Below are 26,577 nucleotides of genomic sequence, written 5' to 3'. Positions count from 1 at the left end.
CGCTCCAATTAGTGAGATAAATAAACACACATTTAAGAGTAATTTTTTAAAAGTCTTTGATAGTTTCTATTTTAAGACCAGTTTGATGGAAGTTTTGTAATTTGTGAAATTTAAAGGAAGAAGTAAAGGAAAATCAGAGAAGTTAAGGTATTTTCCCAAGGAAGCAGCATAAAGGTAAATAAGATGAGTGAGTAAAACCTGTGACACCTGACTTTCAGTTTAGTGATTTTTCTATGGCACTATATTTACTTTATATTTGAAGCACACACAGACATATATATATATATATGTGAAAATACTCATATATATTCACATACATTAGAAAAAATGTAAAGCAATCATGTGGCCCTCTTCAGCCCCCTCCACCAAGGAAAAGAAGCCCACATTATACAAACACATGCACATATCTGCATGTGTATATACAAACTATCTTGATTTAGGGGCATAAACTGACTTGTTTTCTCCTGATTAAATAGGATTTCCCCCTTTAATAATATTACATAACTCTAAAAGTGCAATAATCACCATATACTCAGCACATTTTAAAATCCTAGAAATACTTTATATTTTAGCCATAACAATGTTTATATTGATTTTTTAAAATACTTTTTAACATGTTTCATTCGATATTTGACAAGATCTCTCTGGCTCAATCTTAATTTGTATGCTATTTATTCAGTTTCTAAAAGCAAGCAACATGTGGACACATACGGGAGGGAGGGACGAGTTTTCCCAGAAAGAAGGTTGAAGGGGAGACAGAAGGGGCAGGTTGATCAAGAAAACCTTCCCAGAAGTTGTATATCTTGGACCAAGTCTTGAAAGATGAGTAGGCGTTCATCAGATGGTCAGGCATTTAAAAAATAGCCATATACCAATATGGAACTGTGGTGCTGGAGAAGACTTTTGAGAGTTCCTTGGACTGCAAGAAGATCAAACCAGTCAATCTTAAAGGAAATCAGTCCTGAATATTTATTGGAAAGACTGATTCTGAAGCTGAAGCTCCAATACTTTGACCATCTGATGGGAAGAGCCAACTCATTGGAAAAGACCCTGATGCTGGGAAAGATTGAAGACAGGAGGAGAAGGGGACGACAGAGGATGAGATGGTTGGATGGCATCACCAACTCAACGGACATGAGTTTGAGCAAGCTCTGGGAGTTGGTGATGGACAGGGAAGCCTGGCATGCTGCAGTCCATGGGGTCGCAAAGAGTCAGACACGACTGAGCGACTGAACTGAATATGAAAGTAAAATGTGTTCTTATATTCTAGAAATCTGGAAGAGAAAGATGATTATTAAAAAATAAAATAAGCAAAATTTAAAAGTCTTGCCTCACCTCCAGGCTGATTTATTCCACATTGTTGTATCAGTAAGCAAGAGTCATAATTTTATTTCCATGATCATGAAAACTTGTGTTCTAGCTAATTAACATGTACATTAAATTTTTGATTTATTAAGTCACCTGATCTAGGCCTACAGCATCAGGATCCTCCAAGAGTTAATATATTTCACAAATGTTAATACTTTCAGGCTGCTAAAGGTGAGGCTTGTACATTTTTATGAAATGCAAAGATGTTTAAAGATGTAAAAGGGCTATTCATAACCTAGCTCACTAATCAAATTAGTTTAAGTCTGGGAACTTGAAGGAGTTCTCCTTTCACAGTTTACACATTTGGGAATGATGAGTTCCAAGTGGTATATTGAAAGCGACTGAATTAAAGTTTATGTAAATGTGTCATCTTAGTTAAATACTTTATATGGCAGTCACTATATTAATGGAACATAGTCAGCACCTGTTAAGAGGCTCTTCTGACATAATTAGCAGTGTTATCATGGAGCACAATTTACATATAATGATATACTGTTGACAATTCAAAGTTGCTAACTTTTTAGATTTTTTTTTATCCACACTGCAGGATCTTAGTTCCCTGACTAGGGATCAGACCCAAGCCCCCTGCATCAGGAGCATGCGGTCTTAACCACCAGAGCATCAGGGAAGTCCCCAAAATTGATAATCATGAATAAAAACAAAGATGAGATTTTAGGACATATTGGAAAAATATAGCACAAAATATTCATCAACACTTAGAGGAAGAAAATCATTTTGTAAATAGAAGTCGTAATTTTCTTAAAGAGAATTTTAAGTTGGATAAAGTTAGACTGGATTTAAGGGATAGAGTCTGTAATAACATAGAAATACATTAAGTAAAAGTGAAGTATGTTATGAGAGTAAGATGAGTGAGTCATAAGGAATTTTCTCGATGGGCTGATTCCAACGGTGTCGAGGTCCACTATAAGCAGCTTAGTCTGTGTCAGTTCATTATCAATATTTTGTGAGAGTTTTAAAAGAGAAAAAAAAAAAGAATTAGTAGAAGTGAGTGATTTTATGAAGGAAGAAAAATACAGGCACAGAATCCAAAATTTCATATGTATTGAAAATCACTCTTCATTGTTATTCTTGAGGATTTTAAAAAGGTACCTGAGTTACATCTGTATGATATCTTCAGTTGGTGATTAAATAGCCAGCCTCAGGTAGTACAAAGCATGATAGAAAATACCAATGGTAAAATGCTGGGGAGAAGAGATAGCATCCATTTTAGAAACATGTATGCATTTAACTCAGGGGAGTCTGTTAATTTGCCATACATCTCAGCAAGGATATGTGAAAAATATTCAACGCCAGTGAAAATGTGAAAACTAGGGGGCAAAGCATAGAAAGTGATGAAGCAATAGCTGCCAAATTGATAAGGAATAAATAAATGTGCAATTGTTACTTGGATGCCAGGTTCTGAGTAGGAGCCAAGAAGCAGACCTTGTTCATTTTGCTAAAAGCAGTGGAAATGTCACTGAGACTAAGCATTGAATGTGGGCCATTGGCAATCAGTAAGAGTGCACAGGAAGCCTTTTGAAAACTCTGCCACTGCTTCCCCTTCCATCCTCATTGATGGCATACAGAGATGTGGATGCCTACTGGCAAAATATTAGAGGGAAAACACGAACTAGCATCTGACATTTAAGTCCCAGAACTGTAAAGGGATGATATTAAATGCTCGATGTTGGAGTATAGGTTGACTGTTTATTACATTGAGATAGAAAAAGTTTTAGTAAGGAAATCATAGTTGAAGAAACAAGCTCAAGTGGAAGCAACAGAAAAAAATAATATAAACAGAATATTAGATGAGTGATAGCTCAGAGCTTAAAACATATAAGAATTTGGTTTAGGTTCCACCTGTTGCCCAGAATGAAGATGTCACAGTGATCAAAGAAAAGAGAAAAAAGAAAGTCTAATAGATGAGAATAGTACAGACTCATAGATACTTTATTCCACTCCTTTTCAGAAAGAAAGTGCAACATATTGATACTTATGCCTATGAACAGATATTTTTTTCCCCTAGGTAAAGCATTCAACTCACCAATTCCCTAGAAAAAAATTGAAGTCCCTTCAAATTAAATCTGTAAATCAAGAGACTATAATCACTCTCTAAAAGATCCTTATGTCAAGGGCAAGTTCAAGTATCTTTTGCAATCTAGTTTCAAATCTATAAAACCAGCCAAACAAAAACATGGAATGAGGAAAGACCTCTCTATGAAATTTCTCATCCTGTTGCCTGAATTGATCTGAGTTATTAGAACTACATGCCAACTGGTGCCCTGGCCTCCCTTAAATTCTACATAGTCTGAGCAACAAGCAGACGGTTACCATGGTGTTGACTCCACAAAGGCTTCCTTGTGTAGAGATAACCAATTTACTGGGCAAAGCCTCTAGCGTAGACACTGATTTAATCTTAATTCAGTGAAAAGGTGTTTCTTGATTATCCTAAACAAAAGTCACAGTATGAGCTGAACCCCCATCTGATGTCTAAAGCATTTGTTGTCAAATGGATGCTTCACTACATCAAACTCCTTAATAATGTGGACTACTGCATTTTCAACTCTATTATCTGTGGAATTTAATTCTATGTCTGGCATATAGTAAGCACTTAGTATATATTTTGTGGCAGAAGCGAAGGGGCAATTGTGTTTTCAAAGGAAACATACACAATTTCCTGTTTTTCAGAAAGACAGATGTCTAAAAGTATAGGATTTTGGGGAAAATTATTTACTTTCAAACTGAGTAAATATCCTCTGCCTTTTTCCTTTGCAGTTGATTGGAGATGGTGGTAAGGGATAATTATAACACATGTGCAAACAAGACCACTGTAAAGGCCTAGTAAAAACTTTTTCCAGTATAGGCCTTAGTAAATCTCACCCAGCTGTGATGCCAGCTTAGCATCTTGAGTCAAGTTTTAGTTTCATGATTTGTAGGCAGATGTGAGCCACCTTTACTAGACATACTCTGAATCAGAAGGGTGTGAGACCAGAGAAACCAAGAATAAAGGGAGAAGTTGACACTGAATGGTGGATATTCACATCTCACCTTTATGAGTTAGCATATTTGATGTGTAATTTAATCAGACTAGTGTAAAGGAGAAGGGACAAATTTCACCAAGGTGGGCAAAGTGGATTATTATCAAGAAGTCAAGTTTCTAAAATATTTATAGAAAGTTTCCAGTGGAAAGGTGGATAAAAGTCAATGAAGGATTTCACTTCATTGGAGGAAGGACAGACTGAAGGATGGCTCCTTGGTTCCCTACGAAACTTGAAGTGAGTTTTATTTCTAGAAGTACTTGAATAAAGAACAAACTAAAGTACAGGGTTAAGAGATCTGAAATTTGTCTCTTTATCCTAAAAAAAAAAAGGAAAATCTTTGCATGGTTAAATGAATGAAAGTTACATAATTAGGTATGTTTTAGAAATGATACTTTGACGTGGTGCATGGAACAGATGGGAGAATTTCAGAAAGATTGCCTAGAACCAGTAGTTTTTGTCACATTTAACTGTAAGATCAACGAGGATGCCAACTGAGGAGATCCTGAGAAGCAGACAAATTCAGAAGAAATAGAATATTTGATGGATTAGACTTTGATAAATATGGGAGGGAAGGGAGAAGAGGATATCAAAGGTGATAGATGGTGATGCCATTCACAGGTCTGAGGGACACTGAGAAGGTACCAGTTTGGGAGAGAAATTCAAACATTAAGTCTTGACATTATATATTGAAAGAGTTCTCACGGCATGCAAGTGGAGTCATCGAGTTAGAGGATGATTATGTAGCTATGGAGCTCAGAAGAAATGCTTGAAGTAGAGATAGCTGTATCAGAGTCATAGATATATGTCATTGCTGTTTAGTTGCTCAGTCATGTCCAACTCTTTTGCGACCCCATGGACCGGTAGCCTGCCAGGCTCCTCTGAACTGACAGGAAACTGGACAACTCTTGCAAAACATTTGCCCTTTAGAAGATAAGAGAATGGCAAGAGAGGAATTTGGAGGTCAAGAGAGTATTGATTTTTAATAAAGGAATCAAATAAAATATGTTTAAATTTCCATATGAAGAATTAACTTGAGAGAGAGGGATTGAATTTACAGTGGATAGATTTAAAAAAAAAAAAAAAACTAATACACTCAGATACCTGAGAATACATAAGAGAATGAAGTTCCAAATGCTGGTAAAGAGGTTGGCTTTTAACTCATTATTGACTGGGAGATTTTTGCAGAAAGTAATGCCTGTGGCTGGTGATTTTTATTTTGGCTGGCCAAAAACTAATTCTGTTATTTCACTAATACTTTGTGGGTTGTTACATTCAGTAGTTACATCTGACACATCTGTAAAGTCTTCTGATTTTTGTGAAATGTTGTCTTCAATATACATTTCTCTAGAAGGAAAAGAGCATTCTCCAGCACTGTGAGTTTCATTTTCACTTTCTGTATCAGAATCAATCACTAGCATTTTTTTGTTGTTGTTGTTCTAATATTCACATTGTCTGAATCAGAACTGTATTCTGAAGAACTGTCATCTTCTGAGACACTAGTATATATGTCACTTGGAGAATCAGCAAATATCTGCATAAAATTCGCTGAAAAATTATTTTTCACCTAAAATTTTGTAATGCATCATTTTTGAAAATTTTACATTTATAATATACACAAGTTGGAGCAAAAACCTAACAGAGCAAAATGTGAATAATAACAACAATCATAAGTTGTATAATGAACCCTTGATCAATTTTAAGCTCTAAGAACTTCACAAGGTGATATTAATTGTATCACTCTCTAAAAATGTATTGACACGTCTCTAGTCAATAACATTTTGGTAACAAAGGCGTATTAATATATCTTCCATCAATAATGTTTAACTAGAAGAAGAGAAACTCGCTCATTGGAAGGGAATGAGAAGGGCACAGGCAGGTAAGATTGACTATTTGGACATAGGAAGTAGAAGTGGAAGAAATTCTAATCTGATAATTGTGCTTTTCTCCATCAAGTAGGAATCAATGTCATCTGTTGATAGATGGAGAAAGAAGACAGATCAGAGCTTTGAGAGCTTTGGGAAAAGTTTAAAATAGTTCCTGTGGAGAGTCAGAGCTTAAGGTGAAAAAATTAAACATGGCAGGATGCAGGGTTCATTTGAGGTTGTTGATCATTGCCTTAGTATGGCTTTCCACAAGAGTGGATCTGGAGACGAAAGATTTTGATGCAGGTAATTAATTTAGGAAGTAATTCCAGGAAGCAAAGTGAGGAAGTGAGATAAGGAAAAGGCAGCCAACACAGGATGATACATGAGCAGATTTTCGATGGAGGCAACTGCACTCAATCCAGCTGGGAACCTTTTGAGATCCTGGGTGTAATATCCTTCAGGGTGGTTGCACTGAAGGGCAAGGGAACTGTGTTATTTATCTACCAACTATCCCCAACTCTCACATAACTAAGCTATTAACATCCCAGTACTCCTGGCCTGCCTTATATACTGGCAAAGTGAATGCCCACAGGCAAAGACACACAAATGTTTATACTGGGCTAAAGGAAAAAAATGTCCTTCTTAAGACATTCTTATGGGAAACCTGCACTGGATTTGCAGGGTGACTAAATGACCATAGTTGAAAACTATTAATTTTATAAATTAATTAACATCAATGAGAAAGATTTTTGGTAGCATGCAGAAGGACTCTTTTTAAATCAACATTGCAAACACAGAAATAGGAGACCTAAAAGTTAAACTTCTGCAAAAATCAAATGTAGGAAAGATAGCCACCATGTATGATAAAATGAAACACCAATACTATATATGATTCATATCCAAATGAAATAAAGGATTGACATTCAGTTATGTGAGATTTAGAATAAAAAATATATCTGAATTCTGATCTCTCTTTTTTTTAAATATTTCTAGTTGGGTAGCCTTGGTAAATAAGAAACTCAGTAAATACTTATTACTATGAATCAGGCATTCTTTGAGGTGAAGGATATAATGGTGAACAAGATGAATTAAGTTTCTTCCCTATGGTACTAACAATCTGAGATCAATTAATTAATTTCTCTGATCCTCCATCTCCTCATACAGCAAAGAGATGAATCATACTTTATTTAGCACAGGCTTGTAAGAAAGCAAAGGAGGCCATGATTTTGGAAATGTTTTGTGTTCTGTGAAACTTTTTATCAGTTTAATTTTAAAACAATAGCCTGCAACCAAAATAAAAAAAAATTCTTCACAGGTTTGTTTGATTTAAAGGCCACATCTATGAAAGTATTCATAAAGAAAGAAGATACTTGTCTATTCTTTCCTGATTATAGTAAACACTCCTCATATGATTTTGTTAGGAATCAAATTTTAAGGAAAGTAAGATACTCACAAACCAAGGAATATCATCAAAGTAACTAGGAGTAGTGTAGGCTGACCATCAGATATCTTCTATTGCGGGGGTCCGCAACCTGCCTGACCTAATGTCTGATGATCTGAGGTGGAGCTGATGTAACAATAATAGAAATAAAGAACACACTATATGTAATGCACTTGAGTCATCCAGAAGCCATCTCCACCCCCACCCCCAGTCCCTGGAAAAAACTGTGTTCCATGAAACCAGTCCCTGGCACCAAAAATGTCGGCGCCACTATTCTAGCAGATTTAAACAGCTGATTTCAACCATTAGAGGGTTGTATTGGAGAAAAAAACTATAGCATGGTGAATACAGTACATTACTTGGCATCTTAATATCTCGTATTTGTATTTTTGGTATACTCCACGCATTTCATGTGAAAATTGAATACGTTTATTTCCCTGGATACTTTTGTCTATTTTGTTTTATAATCAATTGGATTAGATGGTCTCTAAATTCCCTTTATCATAGAACCTTTACAAAAGGTTGATACAATCTATAGATTCTTTCTCAAGAAAAACACACACGCATTCAGAATTGTGCCTGAAATTTCAAGTGATTCCTAGACATTCTCCACCCTTGCAACTCATCTGCGACTCCCTTAAAATCTCTGCTTTAACTGGATCTGAATCACCTAATCAGAGTTAATAGTTTATTTCCATTAGCTCCATAGATCTCTGCAAAAAAGAGTGTTTGAGAATAACAGTGTAGGTGATCACATATCTCTTGCAGCATAACAACCCACCTCAAAATGTAATGGCTTGAAACAACAGTTATTTATCATATCTCACAATCCTGCAACGTGGGCGGTTCTGTAGCTCTAAGTGAAGTCAGCTGGAGCACTCAGATGTATTCAGCTGGTGTTTGAGTTGGGTCAGAAGGTCAAAGGAGGCTTTATTCACTCGCCTGGCACTTCCTGCTCAGTTGCGTCCAACTCTGCACGACCTCATGAACTGTAGCTTGCCAGGTTCCTCTGTCCATGGGGCTTTTTTCAGGGAAGAATACTGGAGTTGGTTGCCATTTCCGTACCACTTGCGTTTTCCTGTGGTCTCTCTGCCTGGCAAGAGTGAGCTTCCTTCAAGCACTTTAGGATCCTTGAAGTTCTTATATAACACATGCCTTCTCAGAGTGTGTGTTCCATGAAGACAAGATCCAAGGTGCAAGGACTAATCAAGCCTGTGCTTGCATTACACATACCAATAGCTCATTTGCCATAGAGAGTCACTTGACCAAATGCAGCCTCATTATGGCTGTGGAGATGACATGAGTATTCTACGTATGGTTTAATGGGGGCTACCAACAGGAATCTTTGTTTGTTTGTTGTGAATACGTTCCCAAAAAATGATTTATCTTGGAAAATACTGATTTTTCAATCAATGCAGACATTCAAGCAAAGGCTGAAGAGTAGCTTATAGGAGATAGTGTACAGGTCGTTGCTACATTGAGATGAATAAGATTACCTCTGTGATCATAAAGTCCAGATCAAAGAAGACTGAATTTTGAGCCAACCTGACTAGGGAAATAGTAGTGATATTAACATTAATAGGGACATCAGGCAGAAGTTTCAGATTGGGAGAAGAATGCTAAATGTGGATAGATTGCCTTTTTTCCCCCATACAGAAGAAAGAGATAATCATGAAATAATGATCCTTATTCTTCCCTGTCTTAGGTTGGATGTCGATATAACTGAACTTCACAGTTGGATTACTCGTTCAGAAGCCGTGTTACAGAGTCCTGAATTTGCAGTCTATCGGAAGGAAGGCAACTTCTCAGACCTTAAAGAAAAAGTCAATGTAGGTTATGCATTAATTTTTATGTATTTTTCTAACTTTTGCTGCTTGTAAACCCTGTGCTCTGAACTCTATGATTCTCTTAGAGTTGAAAAAATTAATGTGGTATGCTATACTGCTTTTAAATATATCTTTAAAATATGTTTTACATATCAAGTAGAATCAAAGTTTAGCCTAGAGAAGTCTTTCCTGATTCTGCTGTGACTGCCCATGAATACTTTTTGTTAACCGTCTTTAACTTTTATATCATTTAGCTGTAAATTAGCAATTTTGTAGCATGAAGTCGTATTGATTTCCCTTTATACATTGTTCTTTCATCTGAAGGCTGGGATTTTAGTAGGCTTGCAGAATGGAATGGAAAAGAAAAGACCTGATCCTTACAAATACTATAGACTCTCTTTGTGTTCTCACTATCATCAAAATGCTATACTTTGTAGTCATTAATAATTATCATAAATCATACCATAACTAAAAGATACCCAACCTTTTTCAATATATATTTATAAGAGATCATTTGCTGTTTTTATTCCCTACTGAGACACTATAGTTTTATCCTTTACAATGCAGTTTTTATTAATTTAATAAGAGCTATATTCATCTTCAGGGACATTATCAAGGCTTTGATATTTCAACTTTGACATATGAACATCCATTTTGATAGGTAATTTGCAATAGTTTGTGAGGGAATTTCTAACAGAAATAGTAAATATTTTCAGTGGGAAGGCTAAAGAAACAGGTATCTTGAATGTTAAATAATTTTAGTTATAGGAGGATCTCATATGTGGATTAACTCTGCTTTATCTTTCAATCATTTGATTTCATGAATTACAAAATCTGTTAGATTTTTACAAATACAACACTAATATAGATACAAGGTAATACTTGCTGTGGGGTTGGAACTTCTGGAGAACAAAAAATATGTCTTTTAGGAGAAAATAATCCTTTTTTTAAGGCTACTTTAGAGGGAGAAATAATTTCATCAACATTTCTGAGAGCTGACTTTATAAATGGGAAAGTTATTTTAAATTCCTTGTTGGCTTTGATATATTCTGCTATCAGCTTAATAATGGACTATTTATAAACAGTTTCAAGAAAAGGGAATTATGATTATATTGTTAATAATTTAGTTTTAAAATTAAAATGAAGGGTATTATGTATAGTAGAAAATAGCAAAATGTCTTATTTGAATGTACTTATTTGAAGGTATATTCTTTGTTATAGTTTTTTGAGGGAAATTCTACAAGTAGAAAATTACTTAGAGAAGATGCACTCTATGTTTTGGAGTTCATGCGACATATTGACCCACTGAAAGTATGAATCACCTTGGATAGACATGTTATTAGCTAATTAAAATTTTTATCTATCTGAGCAATCTACTTATCTATATGCCATCCTATTTCTGTATCTTAAAATAACTGATCAAGCAGGAAGATTGAGCTCTAACATTTTAAGACTGTAAATTCAAAAGTTTCCTGTTATCATATGATTGCCTAGAAGCAATTTACATTTAATCAATAGTGTCAGCAATGAGAGACTGAAAGCGCTAAAAAAAATATATATATATATATATATATATATACACAATAGTGTATGAGTGGTTTTCTGATGCCTGGTGAGTCACCTTTATCAACTTCTCCTCTCATATTCTGAAATAACAACATCATTCTTAATTGCCTACTAAAATAAGACATGGAATGATTTACCTAGACATTTCCTTCAGGCTAAATATAATGTATAGGTATTAAAAAATCCTTGAGAGAAATACAAAGCAATGATGATGGATATGCATTTTTGCATGCATTAATTTTCTCGCTTCTTCACCTGTCCACTTATGTAGGTTATTATGAACACATGGGAGGCCCGTCTCATGAGCTTGAGTGGTATTAATTCATTTTTAGGCAGCCATTAAAAATGGCTAAATATCACTCCCTCTTTTTCATCTTTCACTTGAAGTAATAAATGAATGAAGCAATCAAGCACTTTCACCCAGTTAGCATATCCTAGGATAGCATCCCTTCAATTTTATATATTTTTAAATCAGACAGAAATGTTCCTTCTGTATTAACCATGTGTTTTATCCATATAATTAACATAATACACTTATTTAAGAGTTGAGTTCTAGGGACTTTTCTACTGACAGTGTGGACCCTGGACAACCAATATTGGCATCGCCTGTGAGCTTAGAACTGTAGGATTGTTTTCAGGCTTGATAAGTCAATTTGCATTTAGAAAAGATCCACAGATGGTTTCTATGTCTGTAAAGGTTTAAGATCAGTGCTGAGACCCTCTGAGACTTTACTAGACTCCTAGATGTTCCTTCACTCATTCTGTTAATGTTGCCACAGTTCAGACTTTCCAGCTGATTTTACAGGTGATCGAACCCATGTCTCCTGCATTGGCAGGAGGATTCTCTACCACTGAGCCACCAGAGAAGCTCAAAACAACCTCTTCTTACCATAAGGTGATTTTATACCTCTCCAATGTTCTGAAAGCCTTCCTTGTAGCTGTTCAGGTCAACAGGCCTTGGGCTCTTCCTGGAACCTAGACTTATCAGACCAACTTTTCACCAAGTTCTGTTGGAAATCTTCAAGACAATTAATTTGTTTCCATTATCTCTGTTATTTGTGTCTGCCACTAGAATATAGGAACCTCTCTTCACCTGTCCTTTCTAATATCCTCATCAATTTGCTCTTCTGTACTCTTTCCTCTGTCTCACTTCCTCTTCTGTGTGCTTTCTCACACTCATTCACTTTACACTCAGAAACCCTTCTTCTAAAACAAACTTTCTGTCCCATAGACCCATTCTGTTCATACACAGAAAAGACTTGTACCCTTGGATCACCACAAAGACTAATGACTCACTCCACCACTCCTTTGCAATTGCTAGTCTACTCACTTCTCAGGGTCAATTCCAAAGATACCACTCTTATGTAAAACTCTCTCTTCCCTTGTGTTTCATGTCAAGTTGCCATCTGTCATTCACCAGTTTATTCTATTGTTTTCTCATTGTGAACCTGATGCCAAAGTCTTCAATCTCCTCCACCCAAATTGTGCCTTAGTCCTTAAAAATCTCAGTTCATTTGGGCTGTCTTGCTGTCTCCAAAAGCTTCCATTTCTCTCATCTCCTCAATTCACCTACCCACTTAAATTAACAATACCTTAGACACTTCATTACTCCATTTCTAAACTGCCACACTTTAAGAGACTCATCAGTACTTCTTCCTAAGCTTTCCATACTTTCCTAGTAAATTTCTCAACTTCTCTCCATAATTACTTCAAATTTTAATGGGTCTCTTAAACTTTTCCCCACCATTTACAGTAGGTGAATTTTCGTCTTATTTTAGTTAAAATAGTATCTCTTATATTTCATGTATTTGTGTTCATGGTCTCTTTCTTTTCCTCTGCCTCAGTGGAAGAGACTGCTTTGACTCCTTAGGGCTAATCCCAGGGGATGGGTGTTGTTCAATCCCAGGGGATGGGTGTTGTTCAATATCTCCACTGTCTGTGTTCTTAGGATTCTGTTTTCATTTAACCCCACCCCCATTTTTTCAATCTCTCCCTATTTTCTGATGATAAAGAATCAGCCTTTAAACAGGCTGCTTTTCTATCTTTGAGAAAATCTTCCTCTCCTATAAACATATACGTGTGTGTGTGTGTGTGTGTGTGTGTGTATTTTCCCTTAACTTCTCTGCAGGACTAAACTCCATTAACCTCTTAGTCCTTCATGAAAGTATTTCCTCCTTTGGATTTTGGGATACTATTCACTACTATTTACCTTTTTAAGTTTTTGCCCATTTGTTTCATTTTGTTTTTCCTTTAATACTGAAATGCTCCACAGTTCTTCCCTTGTTTTTCTCTCTAGATTATTCTCATTACTTCCCATTTAAATAGCATCTGTTTTTTCATGATCCCCAAATGTGGGTCTTTAGCTTATGTCTTTTCCCTAAAGCCCAGTCCAGTATATTTCATTGCCTAATAGACGCATTTAATTGAATATCTGCCTTCAATCTCCCCAGCCCTGTTTTATTCTTTCTTTTTATTGTTCCTTTTCCAGCAGCATCACCCAGATACCCGAAAGCGAACTGGGTCATCTAGATTTTTTTTTTTTCCTACCATTCACAAGTCTACCCTTTGACAAATTCAATTAATCTCATTCCCTTAACAACTCTTAAAACTATCCAATCCTCTCTATTCCCATCACCAGAGCCCTGATTAAAGCTAACGTCATAGCTCACTTGGGTTTAAGATGACAGTCCCTAGCTGCCTTCACAGCCACTAATGTTGTATTCCTTTAGAGGTTTCCACCTCATTTCTGCCAAAGCAAACTTACTAAAACATAGCTAGTATCGTTTTTGCCTTTGTTTGTATTCATTTGAGAAAGAAGAGAGCAGCCACTGAGACCCGGGAGCTAGCTGGGCACTGCCATTAGGCCTTGGAGATGCTGGAGACTGTAGTGGTGCTTGCAACTCGTCTGTCAAGTTCTCATGTTAAATATGATGAACTGCTCACAGTGCTAACATCAGACAAGGCCACTCCATGATCATGATGGATCGCAACAGAAATGTGACCATTATGTAATCATGTCTCAGTACAGTAAAAAATACTGACACTGTCCAAACCAGAGGTCCCCAAACTCTGGGATCTAATGCCTGATGATCTAAGGTGGACCTGATGTAATAATAATAGAAATAAAGTGCACGATAAGTGTAATGCACTTGAATCATTCCAAAACCATCCCCCTCCCTGGTCCAAGGAAAAATTGTCTTCCGTGAAATTGGTCCCTGGTGTCTAAAAAGACTGGGGACCACTGGTCCATACCACCCAAAATGACCCAAATATCCTTCCTCTTCACTAATATGGCAGATCATTTCCTTTACTAATCATGGCTTTAATCTTTCTACATTCTTCCTGCAACCGAGATAAGAAAATTTAAGATATCCAATCATAGAATCATGGATTTCTCTGGTAGCTCAGCTGGTAAATGATCCATCTGCAGTGCAGGAGACGCTGGTTCGATTACTGGGTTGGGAAGATCCCCTGGAGAAGGGAAAGGCTACCCACTCAGTATTCTTGAGCTTCCCTCGTGGCTCAGCTGATAAGAATCCACCAGCAATGTGGGAACCTGGGTTTGATCGCTGGGTTGGGAAGATCCCCTGGAGGAGGGCATGGCAACCCACTCCAGTATTCTTGCCTGGAGAATCCCCATGGATAGAGAAGCATGGTGGGCTATAGTCCATGGGGTCACAAAGAGTCAGACATGACTGAGTGACTAAGCACAGCAATCATAGAATCACCTTCACTTCCTTACAGCATCTAATAAAGGCAAAGCTTTACTTCCTTGACCATCTGCATCACTTTACACAAGCCCAAGCCCTCTAAACTATTGTAACATCCTCTTAGCAACATATCCCAATAGTTCCCTATTAGATGCCATGACTTCTTACAACAAATAAATAAACTTTGTTAATCTACAGGTGTGTTTCTGGTAGCCTTTGTCTGAAAGCCATTGACTAAGTCAGTCTTCATGTTGCCTTTATGAGGGCTACCATGACCTAATTCTTTTTTACTTATCCAGAGTGATTTATGACTATTGTTACATTTATTATAGTGTTGGTTTCTGGAAACCAGAAACTTACTCTGACTTTTTTTTTTTCCCCTGTTTCTTTTGATTTGGCTTAGTTTGGTTTTGGTATTGCAGTGTGTAATCTAGTGCCTGATATTTAATCTAATTAATGTTTCACTATGTGAGTAAGTGATTTTTTTTCAGTTTTGCAGACACATTTTAAGTCAGGCTCTGCTACCAATATGAAGGATATAACATCTTCCGAATAAACATTTGAGTGAATAAATTACTTTTTCTGTCAAAGGGTAAAACTTCATTATAGAATCTTAAGTGAAAAGAAAATTAATTGCTTCTATAGTCAGAGTAGGACTCTGGGGAATGTGGAACTGACTTTCATATTAATTAGAGAAGATGTCATGAAAGGAGGCGTCTTTTAAAGAGATGCTGGTAAGGAGGAGAAAAATAGGTTGTAAGTGTTTTTAATCAGCTTATTGAAGAACTAGTAAACGTCTCTTTTCTGTATACTTTGCTTAGAACTTATGCTGATTATGTTTCATTTTTTCTTTATAATACAACTAAATTGCCTTTTTGATCAATTATCTTATTTTTTGAATTATAATTTACACCCACTATTATATTAGTTTCATGGGTCCAACACAGTGATTTGAATTGTCTTTTATTTTGCACTTGAAGGTATACACTTTAGAATTCATAATTTCCTGATGAGCTGTAAGAATTTTTGTGAGCATATTATATATTTGAAAATGAACAATACATTACTCATAGAATGGTCCACCGATGCCTTTTTTACTTGAATTTTGTGTACCAGATACTTTAGATTCTAGTAGTAGCTTCTAAACATAGGATCACATACAGAGTATATACTGACTAATGCATTATTCTCTGAGAGAAAATTATTTCCCAACTGTGTTCTATTACAAAAAGAAAAAAATTAAAATTAAAATATTGTATACATATCACTCATATATATGCATAGGCTTACATATATGATAAACAGATATTAAGGAACACACATGCAGAAAAGCTGGATGAGGCTCTACAGGAAGAAAGATTAGAAAAAGCTCATATGTCAAGGGCAGACATGATTTCATGAATAAGGTGATTTTAAATAGGTTGTTTAGTTATCAGTACTTAATGTTATAAGAAGCATTGTACCTGGCAAGAAGAATATTGGAGCCTTTCATATTCTGTATAGTAGTGAGGGCTAAAAGCTAACTATACATATTTGGACTAACATTGAAGATGAAATGTGTGTAAGAAAATGGGTGCCATCCTTAACATTCAGATGATGCTCTTGGCCTTAAAACAAGGAGAAAGTTTACACACACACACACACACACACACACACACACACATTAAAGAGATGCTGGTAAGAAGGAGGACAAGAGGTTGTAAGTATTTTTAATCAGCTTATTGAAGAACTAGTAAACTTCTCTTTTCTGTGTCCTACATGTCCTCCTTTTTACCAGCATCTCTCTAATGTTTTTATTTAGTCACTAAGCTGTATCTGACTCTTGTGATGCCATGGACTGTAGCCCTCCAGGCTCCTCTGTCCATGAGATTTCAAAGGCAAGAATGGTGAAGTGGGTTGCCATTTCTTCTCCAGGGGATCTTCCCAACCCAGGGAACAAACCCAGGTCTCCTGCATGGCAGGCAGATTCTTTACCTACTGAGCCACCAGGCAGCCCATATATTTATGTGTAAAAAAATATATATATATAGATATATATATATGTGTGTGTGTGTGTGTGTGTGTGTGTGTAAGTGTGTAAGAGGGAGGGAGAGAGAGAGGGAAAGAAAGAGATTGACTGACTGATTGATTTAGAACCATGGAAGAGGAAGAAAGAGTGAAGATGCTGAAACATTTGAGAAAATCTGAGAAAAAATTAATCTCCAAAATTTTTGAGACCACTAAAATGTGGTTACACTTATTCTCTAGTGGGTAACAAAACATTCCGACATGCCAGCATAGCCAAAGATTTTGTATAGTCTGAAAATTCAGGAATAACTTAGAGTACTTGAAAATATGATACTCTCTACTTGCCAAATGGAATTACTACTGAGTCCAGAGAATCCTGATTAGTATCATAGTCAAGAAACATTCCTTTGTCTTTTGTTCAGTATCAGTTCTCCATTTTACAGTCTCCAGTAAGAATTGAGGATCGTGATCCTTATGAGATTGGTGTCTCTGTTGCCTTGCTATTTCATTTCGTTTCTATTAAATTCAGCATTGTCTAGTCCCATAATTTTATGTCACTTTTTCCTGGAGTCCAGGATATCTTAGCAAAGATGCCAAAAATGTTTCCTGAGTTTTGTTTGGTAGGCTGTTGTCGGGAGTTTATACTCGGTTCTTTTTTTTAATATGTTATTTTCTTCATTCTATTGCAAGTACCGAGGTGAGATTCTATTGTTTTAACTTGGTGAACTTTACATAGTACTCTTTGTTTTCTGTTTGAGCCATTGTTTATTCCTGTTATCAGGACTTCATAACAATTCTGTTGGAGAGAGAATTGTTGTGCACAACTCTCAATCTAACCTAAAGTTTCCAGGAGACTTTAAAACTGAATCCGGCTTTACTTTTCAGAGCTTGTAGCCCCTAAACCCCTGGGATGGTTGTTGGACTACTGTATGTATAGCTACCAGGATTTGTTATGTATGTACACCTTCTTAGAGATTTTGAACTGAGGGTAGGTGGTAGAGACCATAACATTGTATATGGAGGTGTTATGCTATGATAGACCTCACTTTTTTATGCATCTATCATATACCAGACCCTATTCTAGGCACTGGAGATAGCACAAAGAAGAGAATGCATAAGGATACATGATCTACAGTTGATATGCCTGTGGGGAAGATGGAAATTAAGCAGATTAATATAGGATGTTACTGATAAATGCCAAAGATGACAATGAAGTAGGAAGAGAGCTAAGAAGTGTATGTGTGTGTGTAGATAGAGTGGCAGTTGAAAGCCTCACTGGGAAGGTACCATTTAATAAAGATTTAAAGATAGTGAAGAATGGACACATACCCCAGATTGGAGCATTTAAGGCAGAGAGAAGGGTAAATGCACAGACGGAGGAGGTAAGAGAGTGCCTAGAGGATGAGAGAGTAACAAACACTATGTCTGGGGCTGAAATAGGTGTTGAGTAACAGAAGAGGTCAGAGAGGGTAGGGAGATGAAGGTTGGGTGACATGGTTAGACTTTGAGCTTTTGCTCTGTGTGAGAAGGGAACTTCTGGAGAGTGGGCTGGCTTCCTCTGTCATCTCTGTTGAGAGTGTATCATTAGGGGGCAAAGGCAGGAGTAGAAATACCATTTAGTAGGTTATTCTGAAACATCCAGACTCGTGAGAGATGATGGGGGTCTTTTGACTAGTGCAGTAGTAGTGAGTACAGTTGCAACATCACTCTCTGGATGTATTTTGAGGTGAGTCAGTAGGATTTTCTGGTGGATTGCCTGTGGGGTTTGAGATAAAGAGTCAAGAAGGATGCAAAGTCATTGGACTGAATGAATGTAAATATAGTTGAGTCCGAGAACATGCTAAATGTAGAGGTCTGGGAGATGAGGAACCAGCATAGCAGACTGAGTAAGGCAGTCTTTGAGGTTGGAGGAAGTGTGTGCTCATATTCTAGGAAGTCACATCAGTATTCCCAAGAAGAGGACTGGTCTGAACCAAATTATCCTGATAAGTAAGTTGAGGACTGAGAATCAACCAGTGACACTTTCTGAGTGTCAAACAGCAGAAAGCAGTGGGGACAGCCTTCGAACCAACTGAGATTAGAACCAACTAAAGTCTGTTGGTTCAAACTTTTGATTACCTTCATTCCTGTCTCTTTGCTGCCCTACATTTTTTCATTTTGTTTTTAGTCAACCATCTATAGCTGTGTATGAAATGAAAGTTGCTGGACTCTTCACTAACAGCTTCATACTTCTCAAGGCACATTTGTGCCAGTATTTCTCTTTATTTTCCAATATTCCTCTTTAAAGTGATGTAACTTATCAGAACTCAGGTATCATGTAAACATGGACGAATATGAAGAGGCTATTAAACGGCTTCTTAAATCTGTATCTCTGTGCCTCAGTTCCTCAGTTTGCATGGAATATACATTGCCTATGGAGTATAGTAATTGGGTTGTACACCGTTGCCAGCCAGCTTACAGACTGTCAAGTGTATATATCAAGTGACCAGGCATTCCTTCTGATACCTTGGTGCCTATGCTGCATTAATATTTTGAATGCCATCTCTGATGAATTCCAAACTATCAGGTTATCTTTACTGTGAGTTGGAATCACATCTGTTCAAATCTGTTTGATTCATCTTCATTGAAATACCTCTAGAAGCAGCAGAGTATGTTTGAAAGAGACCTTAACTTGTAATTGGATCATCAGGGGTCTAAAGCTTTCTACTTCTGTGATCTTTTTTTGTTGTTGTTGGTTTGGTTTTGGCCATGCCGGGCAGCTTGTGGGGTCTTAGTTCCCTGACCAAGGATCAAATCCGTGCCTCCAGGAATGGAAGCAATGTCCTAACCATTGCACCACCAAGGAATTCCCTTTACTTCTGTGATCTTGGATATTTGATAATTTTATTGGCACTCAGTTTTATCTTGTGTAAAATAGGAGAAAATAATGCTGTCTATCTGATAGAATTACTATGAAGCACATATAAAATAATGCACATGCACAGTAATTTGGTACACAGGGTTAGGCACTCCATTTTTTCTCATGGTTATGTCAGTGTTTTCAAATCTTTCACAAATTTCTCTGTGTCTTGCTTTCCTCCTCTGTCAAAATGGGAGAGTGTACCTACTCCAGAGATTATTGTTTTGTTGTGGTGAGATGCTGGTTATTGTTACATAAATTAGAACAATTGGAATAATATGGCTAACCAAGCAAGGTTTATTTAACCTCAAATATTGCCCCCAAGATATTCAATTATCTTTGTCTCTCTGTTAGTAATACTAATTGATTATTCCATTAGATGCTTAGAATAAAGAGATAATGATCATGACATTTAGAAGGCCATTAATAATTTCTTTTCATTATTTATAAAGACAACATGGTATTCTGATTCTACTCTTTATATAATTTAATATATTAAAAAAACTCAATGTAGATAAAATAGATGCTACTGTGATAGAAAATGGTAATTCTAAAACTGTTGAAGAACACAGCTTGTTCTTATTGTCCTTGTTGTCATTTTGTTATAGTACGAGTATTTATTTTCTCTCTCTTTTTTTTTTTTTAACCTGATGTAGTTAAAATTTAAGACACCTCAAATCCTGCTGTAGCTCTTGATAGTGGGAGTATTTGAACGTCATATATTTACTTAGAATATGCTTATTTTTTGCTGAGTCCTTTGCAAAGACCATTTATCTTTTAATAGAGAATAAATTTAAAGTGTTAGGAAACATGGCAATTAGATGCGAGGGACAGATAATTTAGAAGACAAAACTTGAGAATTAAGAAAAAGTGAATTTTAGAGCTTCGTCTATGTTCTTATCTTTAGCAGTGTATTGTGGCTCCTTTATTTTCATGGACTTTTCAGTTCAAGTAGCAAGCTAGAACCTTCCATGGTTGTGCACATGCTTTTGTAAACAATTCAGTAATGTCTTTGTGAAACTGACTTTCAAGATAACCCAGAAGTTTCACCTGCTAATTGGTATGGGATCCTGGGAACATATAAATCCCCAAGCACCACAGTCTGTGTACTTAGAAAATTTCAAGTAGAATCCAAGATACTAAAATGTTTCTATAACCTTTGGAGTTTTGGTACCAATTACATGAAACTGTGTTCTCATTTGCTGCCCTTGATGTCATAATTTAAAGTGTTTATATTCCAGCTAGGCTATAAATACTTTTATAAAAAGGACTGACATTTTATAGTATTTTATTTCACTTTTCTAAATTTGATTAGTTTTAATGTATGTTACCTTTTTCCTGATTGGATGTATTCTATTATCTATCAGCTCTTTTAGAATTTTGCTTTCTTTGACCTTGAATCCAATAATCCTAGTTCATGGAACTCTTTTTAAAATAAATTTAAATAACTCTATTCACTTGTGACTACTTCTTTAAATTGGAGAATCTTTTAAAATATTTAAAAATATATGGATTATTTTATGAGCATTCCCAGCATTTGATATGCTTGGAGAATTGTCCAATTTAGATGATTACTTACTTATCTGAAAGTATTTTTAGTGTTGTCATATTGTTTGTATCTATACTTATGTCTGCATATCTAGATCTGTGTGTCTGTCTTTAACTCTTTGCTTTCAGAGGGAAGACACTAGATCTGCACTCTGCGATTACAGTTGAGACATTGTAGCTTTTAAAATTTAAGTCAACTTAGATTAAATTAAAAGTTATTATACCCAGTTAGTTGTATTTGCCATGTTTCAAGCGCTCAATAAACAAACACATGTGGCTAGTGGGATGCAGATACAAACTCTGTCCATTCTTGCTGAAAGTTCTATCGAACAATGCTCCTCAGAGTGTGCATATATCTATTATATGCTTCCCACCTGTACTCCAATATTAAAATCTGGAATATTTGTTTAAATGCCTATAAATCTAAAAGCTTTACAAAACAGTCTGATGTATAAAAACCTGCTGCCACAAACTCAAGTGAAATCTTTGTATAAGGCGACTATTAAATCATAGAAGTATTGCTCTCATTATATGTTTAATATATTATAGCTTGTTTTTTCTGCAGATGCTTTCAGGACATATAACATTGTTATAGCTATAGCTTTTTAATGACTATAGTAGTATAGTTCTACTGCATGATAGCTTAGAATTGATGTCTCTGTAGAGACATTATTTGCTAAGCTCAACAGTATCAAATATTACATTTTGTTAAGTTACTGTGTTTCTGTTGTTTAAAAGTTAACTTTGGTTAAGAGAAATGAGCAAAGGGATTTAGGAAACTTTATGAAACTCAATTTCTTTTTCCTTGAAATGGGAGTACTTTGACAATTTTAGAAAAATTAACCTGCAGTCTTATATTTAGATAAATATGGGTTTTTTTCCACTAAATGATTTATGCTAGTATACTTTTTCCCATTGTGTATACTTATTGTATTTTCTGTTTTATTTTTAATAAAGAATATATACTGATGTTATTAGGAACAATTTCAGTGGTGTATTTTTAAAAGGTAAATTCCATTTTAATGATCTAACACTTTATCGTTTCATGGTTTGTTATGATTTGACTTTGGTTCCTTTTGCGGGGGCAGTCTTAACTTATAATGCTTCAGAAACTATTAGGTAAAAAATGTTAACAGTAGACATCTTATTTTTATTTTTTTTAAGAAACAACTTACTATGAAAAAGACTTGTGCTTCGTTGCCATTTTGATGCATCTATTGCCAAGAACTTGAGAAAAATATCTTTAGATTCTCACGATAAACTGAAAGAGTGAAATATCTTAAGGCTTGAAAGGGCAAGTAGAAGTTATAATTACTGTGTAGTTTCACAATCCTTGTACTGAATACTCACCTTTGCTATCATGCTGCAGGCCATAGAGCGAGAAAAAGCCGAGAAGTTCAGAAAACTGCAAGATGCCAGCAGATCAGCTCAGGCCCTGGTGGAACAGATGGTGAATGGTAATTACACGGAGTTGATTTAGATAATCTTCTTAGGGATTTGATAAACACATAGGTTCATATTTATCAGCTGAATTATATCAGACAAGCACTTCCTGAATGAAAATTTAAAGTGAGTTTATGAGCTTTTTATTATTGTTTCTTAATGCAAAGCAGATTATTTGAGGAAATTCAACTTTGAGTCCAATGGAAGAAAATGAGATGTGGTAGAATATTTTATTAGTCTGTTGCTGAGAAATCAATTTTAGTGCAAAGTCTGCTTACATTTGTCCAAATGATTTAAGAAAACAAGATTTGCAGAAATAAATGGAAATGTAAGCAATCATATGATATATGTAAAGTGATTATAATCAGATTTAAAATAATTTTGGAATATATTTTTCCCATACCTATTTGCTAATAATATATTTGACATTTTCTGTGTTGTTTTCATTTTTTAACTTATTTAAAAAAAAAGGTCTCCTAAGGGAAACTTTTTTTTTAACTTCAATTATTTTGAGGTAAAGGTACAAAGGTAACAGAACAAATATTAAATGAATTAAAATTAATTTTTGCTAACACTTGGTACCCCAAAGGTGTCTGAACAAAATGCTATTGATGTCAATTATAAACAAAGTTCTTTCCAGTTGTCATTGTTATACTACCGTATTCATTTCTAGGTGTAAGTAGTTTATGAAAATCAGTGTGTGTATGTGCTTAGTCACTCATTCGTGTCTGACTCTTTGTGACTCCATGGACTGTAGCCTACCAGGCTCCCCTGTCCCTATAAAGCTATTTCCAAACAAGGTTATTTTTTTAAGAATATGTTTATAAGAATATAAAAATCAAATGTCACAAATGTTTTTGTTAGGCATGTCACCTTTTTCCAGTACCTGCCTGCATTCTGAGGCATAAATTCTGTGTTTGAATTATTTTTGCTTTAATTGCCATGTTGGCATTAAAAAATTCGATGATCTTCCTAGGAAATAAATTCATTTTCTCCTTCTAATGGGCCTCATGACTATATTTGGTTAAAAATAAAGGCAAGCAAATATGATAGCTGATGGTTGGGTTAACAAGTTAAAGAATATATAGAAGATGCAAAAAACAAAAAATATAGTTGTTTAGATACATGTTTGCTGGGCAGTTTAACTGATGAGTTTGACAACAGCATATTCATATTACATAAAATTATATGATCTAAAAATATCCTTATACTGTTATATAATTTCCCCCTGGTAACTGCATTATCACTTTTTCATTTTTATAAACTGATATAAAATCTATACTTTTACATGGTCTCTACTTTAAATGGCCTTGGTTCATAATCAAATATAAAGCAGACCTTAACTCAGATTATCTGATAGTAGTATACACTGAATTACTCAAAAAATAGAACCCACCTGCCAATGCAGGAGACTTAAGAGATGCAAGTTTGATCCCTGGGTTGGCAAGATCCCCTGGAGAAGGAAATGGCAACCCACTCCAATATTCTTGCCTGGGAAATCCCATGGACAGAGAAGCCTGGTGGGCTATAGTCCATGGGGCTGCAAAGATTCAGACACGACTGAATGACTAAACTAAAAAAATAAGTTAAAATTTAGAAATTAAGTAATGATGTTTTTAAATTGAAATGATATGCAGGGTTAAAGGGCTTACCAGGCGACTCAGCAGTAAAGAATCTGTCTACAAGGCAGAAGATGCAGGAGGTGCCACAGATTCAATCCCTGGGTCCAGAAGATCCTCTGGAGGAGGCTATAAGCAATCCAGTCCAGTATTCTTGCCTTGGAGAATCCCATGGACAGAGGAGCCTGTCAGGCTACAGTTCATAGGGTCACGCAGAGTCACACACTACTGAAGCAACTGAACACAATGCACGGGTTAAAATGATCCTATGATTAGTGATAACATAGTTTTCTAGATTATTGCCCTCATAGCTCAAAATTTTGGAAGCATGAAGAAAAATCATGATCTATACTAGGTCTTTAATAAATATTAATTGGCCGATTAAATTCTATTTAGCAAAGCAAAATTAAGGCAGTAATTGAGATAACGACATTGGTAATTTCAGTCAGAAAATAACACTTCTGAAGGAAAATTCTAATTTCTGTACAATGCAAAGAGCAGTAAGGGATGGGGGTGTGATTTGAGACATTCCTCATTGGATGACTATATTGACCAAATTTTAAGCTTCTCATGTGTTCTGTTAATGACTATTTGGTGTAAGTGATACATAATTAATTTCAGATTTGAGCTATAAATAGAGCATAGATAGTTCTACTTTGCTCCATTCAATCAAACAATTTACATAATTACTAAAAAGTACACTCAAAGATTCTAACTTATCATTTTGTTATTGCTTAGTGTTTATTTTAAGCAATTGTGCAAGTTGTGAGTTAAGCCAGACATGCAGTAAGTGCTTGGAGTACCTCTCTAGGTATATTTCAGAGGAACCCCCAATCCTAAATTGCAGCTGCTCCACCAACATAGAACCAAATGCTAGAGTATACTGATGTGGTTCATGAAGTTGAAAGACACACTGAAGTTTCTCTAAACCAGATTTCTCAACAGTTACCTCAGTAAAGCTCTTAAATTTGCAAGTTAAGAATTTCCTTTCTCAAGTGTGACTATGGAGTGTAATAAAATTCATAACCATATAAAACACATCCTTGTTTTTATTTATAGAAAGGAAAAAGAAAGCTGAATCATGGTACTTCATTTATGATCCCATGTAAATATCTATTTCTTTAACCATATATCTTGTCCTTAAAAATTAAGATAAAGGCAGATCATTCTTATATGATGTTATAACTATATCCAAGTAATACTAATATATATACATTAAATGTTTGATTCCCCATGATAGCAACACCTAACATATATTCATAATTTAAAATACGTATGGAGATAAGCATAAATATAGCTATTATATTTTAAAGAAAGCATTCCATAACTATATATGTGTGTGTACACACACATAGGAAACTGAATTTTTAAATAAAATAATTTATCATCAGATTAGAGCATGTTTAAAGTATCTAAAATGATTTTGGAACTCTCTTACCTTCAGAATGAAACTCTAAGACTTGCAAAAAAAGATTCCTCAATGCTTATAGTTTACATCAGTTTTGACCCCAAATGGTATATTTCCAAACATATTTCCAAATCAGTTTTGGCCATTTCTAAGTATCTACTGAAAGCATGAAGTTTTAGTACCGCTTAAGAAATGCAAAAGAAAAAGTATCTGTTAGTCCTGAAGGCATTTGCCAAATCAATTTAAGAAAGGCGCTGAGAAACAGAGTGAGGTAGTGTCTCAAAATGGTTAAAAATACAGAGATTATTACCATGATGCCAATATTGAAGAAACTGCTTTCATTTGATGTTGCAAAGTTGTGCTAAAAATCAATTGTATGTCCTGAAAACACTGTTTCTCATAACACATGTTTAGTTTTGCAGGGTTAAATAGAAGTTATGATCAATTAGAAGATAATTTTCATTTTGGCTGCATCTTATCAAATGCCAAGTGTTATAAGCAGAATATTATAATACAGTTGCTATTAAATATTTTAAGTTTTAATATCAACTATATTATGAATTTTTAAGTAGAATGATGTATACTTGAATAATATGCAGGAATTCAGTAAGAGATTCTTATTCATTCATTTGCGACCTTTTTTTAAATCAAAAGTTTGCATAAATTATTTGTATACATAAAAGCTATACATGAACATTTTCCTCTTAAGTGTATCAGTTCTTTTAGAAGACTATAAAGGATCTTCACGCTCAGAATGGACTCAAAATGGAGGCTACAGTGATACTAAAAGGGAGAATGTTATATAAAATGTTAATTTCTGGGATTTTGACATGGAA

General features: G+C 35.3%; 1 protein-coding gene across 9 annotated transcripts in view; it reads left to right on the top strand.

Annotated features, from left to right (window-relative positions):
* Positions 1-26,577, top strand: part of DMD (dystrophin) — a 2,656,945-nt gene that overhangs the window by 1,141,844 nt on the left and 1,488,524 nt on the right. For all 9 annotated transcript variants that reach the window (XM_027533579.1, XM_027533577.1, XM_027533571.1 and 6 more), the window contains 2 exons: positions 9,421-9,544; positions 22,641-22,728. In XM_027533579.1, coding sequence (XP_027389380.1) covers positions 9,421-9,544; positions 22,641-22,728 — 212 coding nt within the window. The remainder of the gene's footprint in view (positions 1-9,420; positions 9,545-22,640; positions 22,729-26,577) is intronic.

The sequence above is a fragment of the Bos indicus x Bos taurus genome, chromosome X, assembly GCF_003369695.1.
Source record: "Bos indicus x Bos taurus breed Angus x Brahman F1 hybrid chromosome X, Bos_hybrid_MaternalHap_v2.0, whole genome shotgun sequence".
Lineage (NCBI taxonomy): Eukaryota > Metazoa > Chordata > Mammalia > Artiodactyla > Bovidae > Bos > Bos indicus x Bos taurus.
Note: the sequence above shows the minus strand (reverse complement) of the source record. Positions and strands in the feature narration are given on the sequence as shown.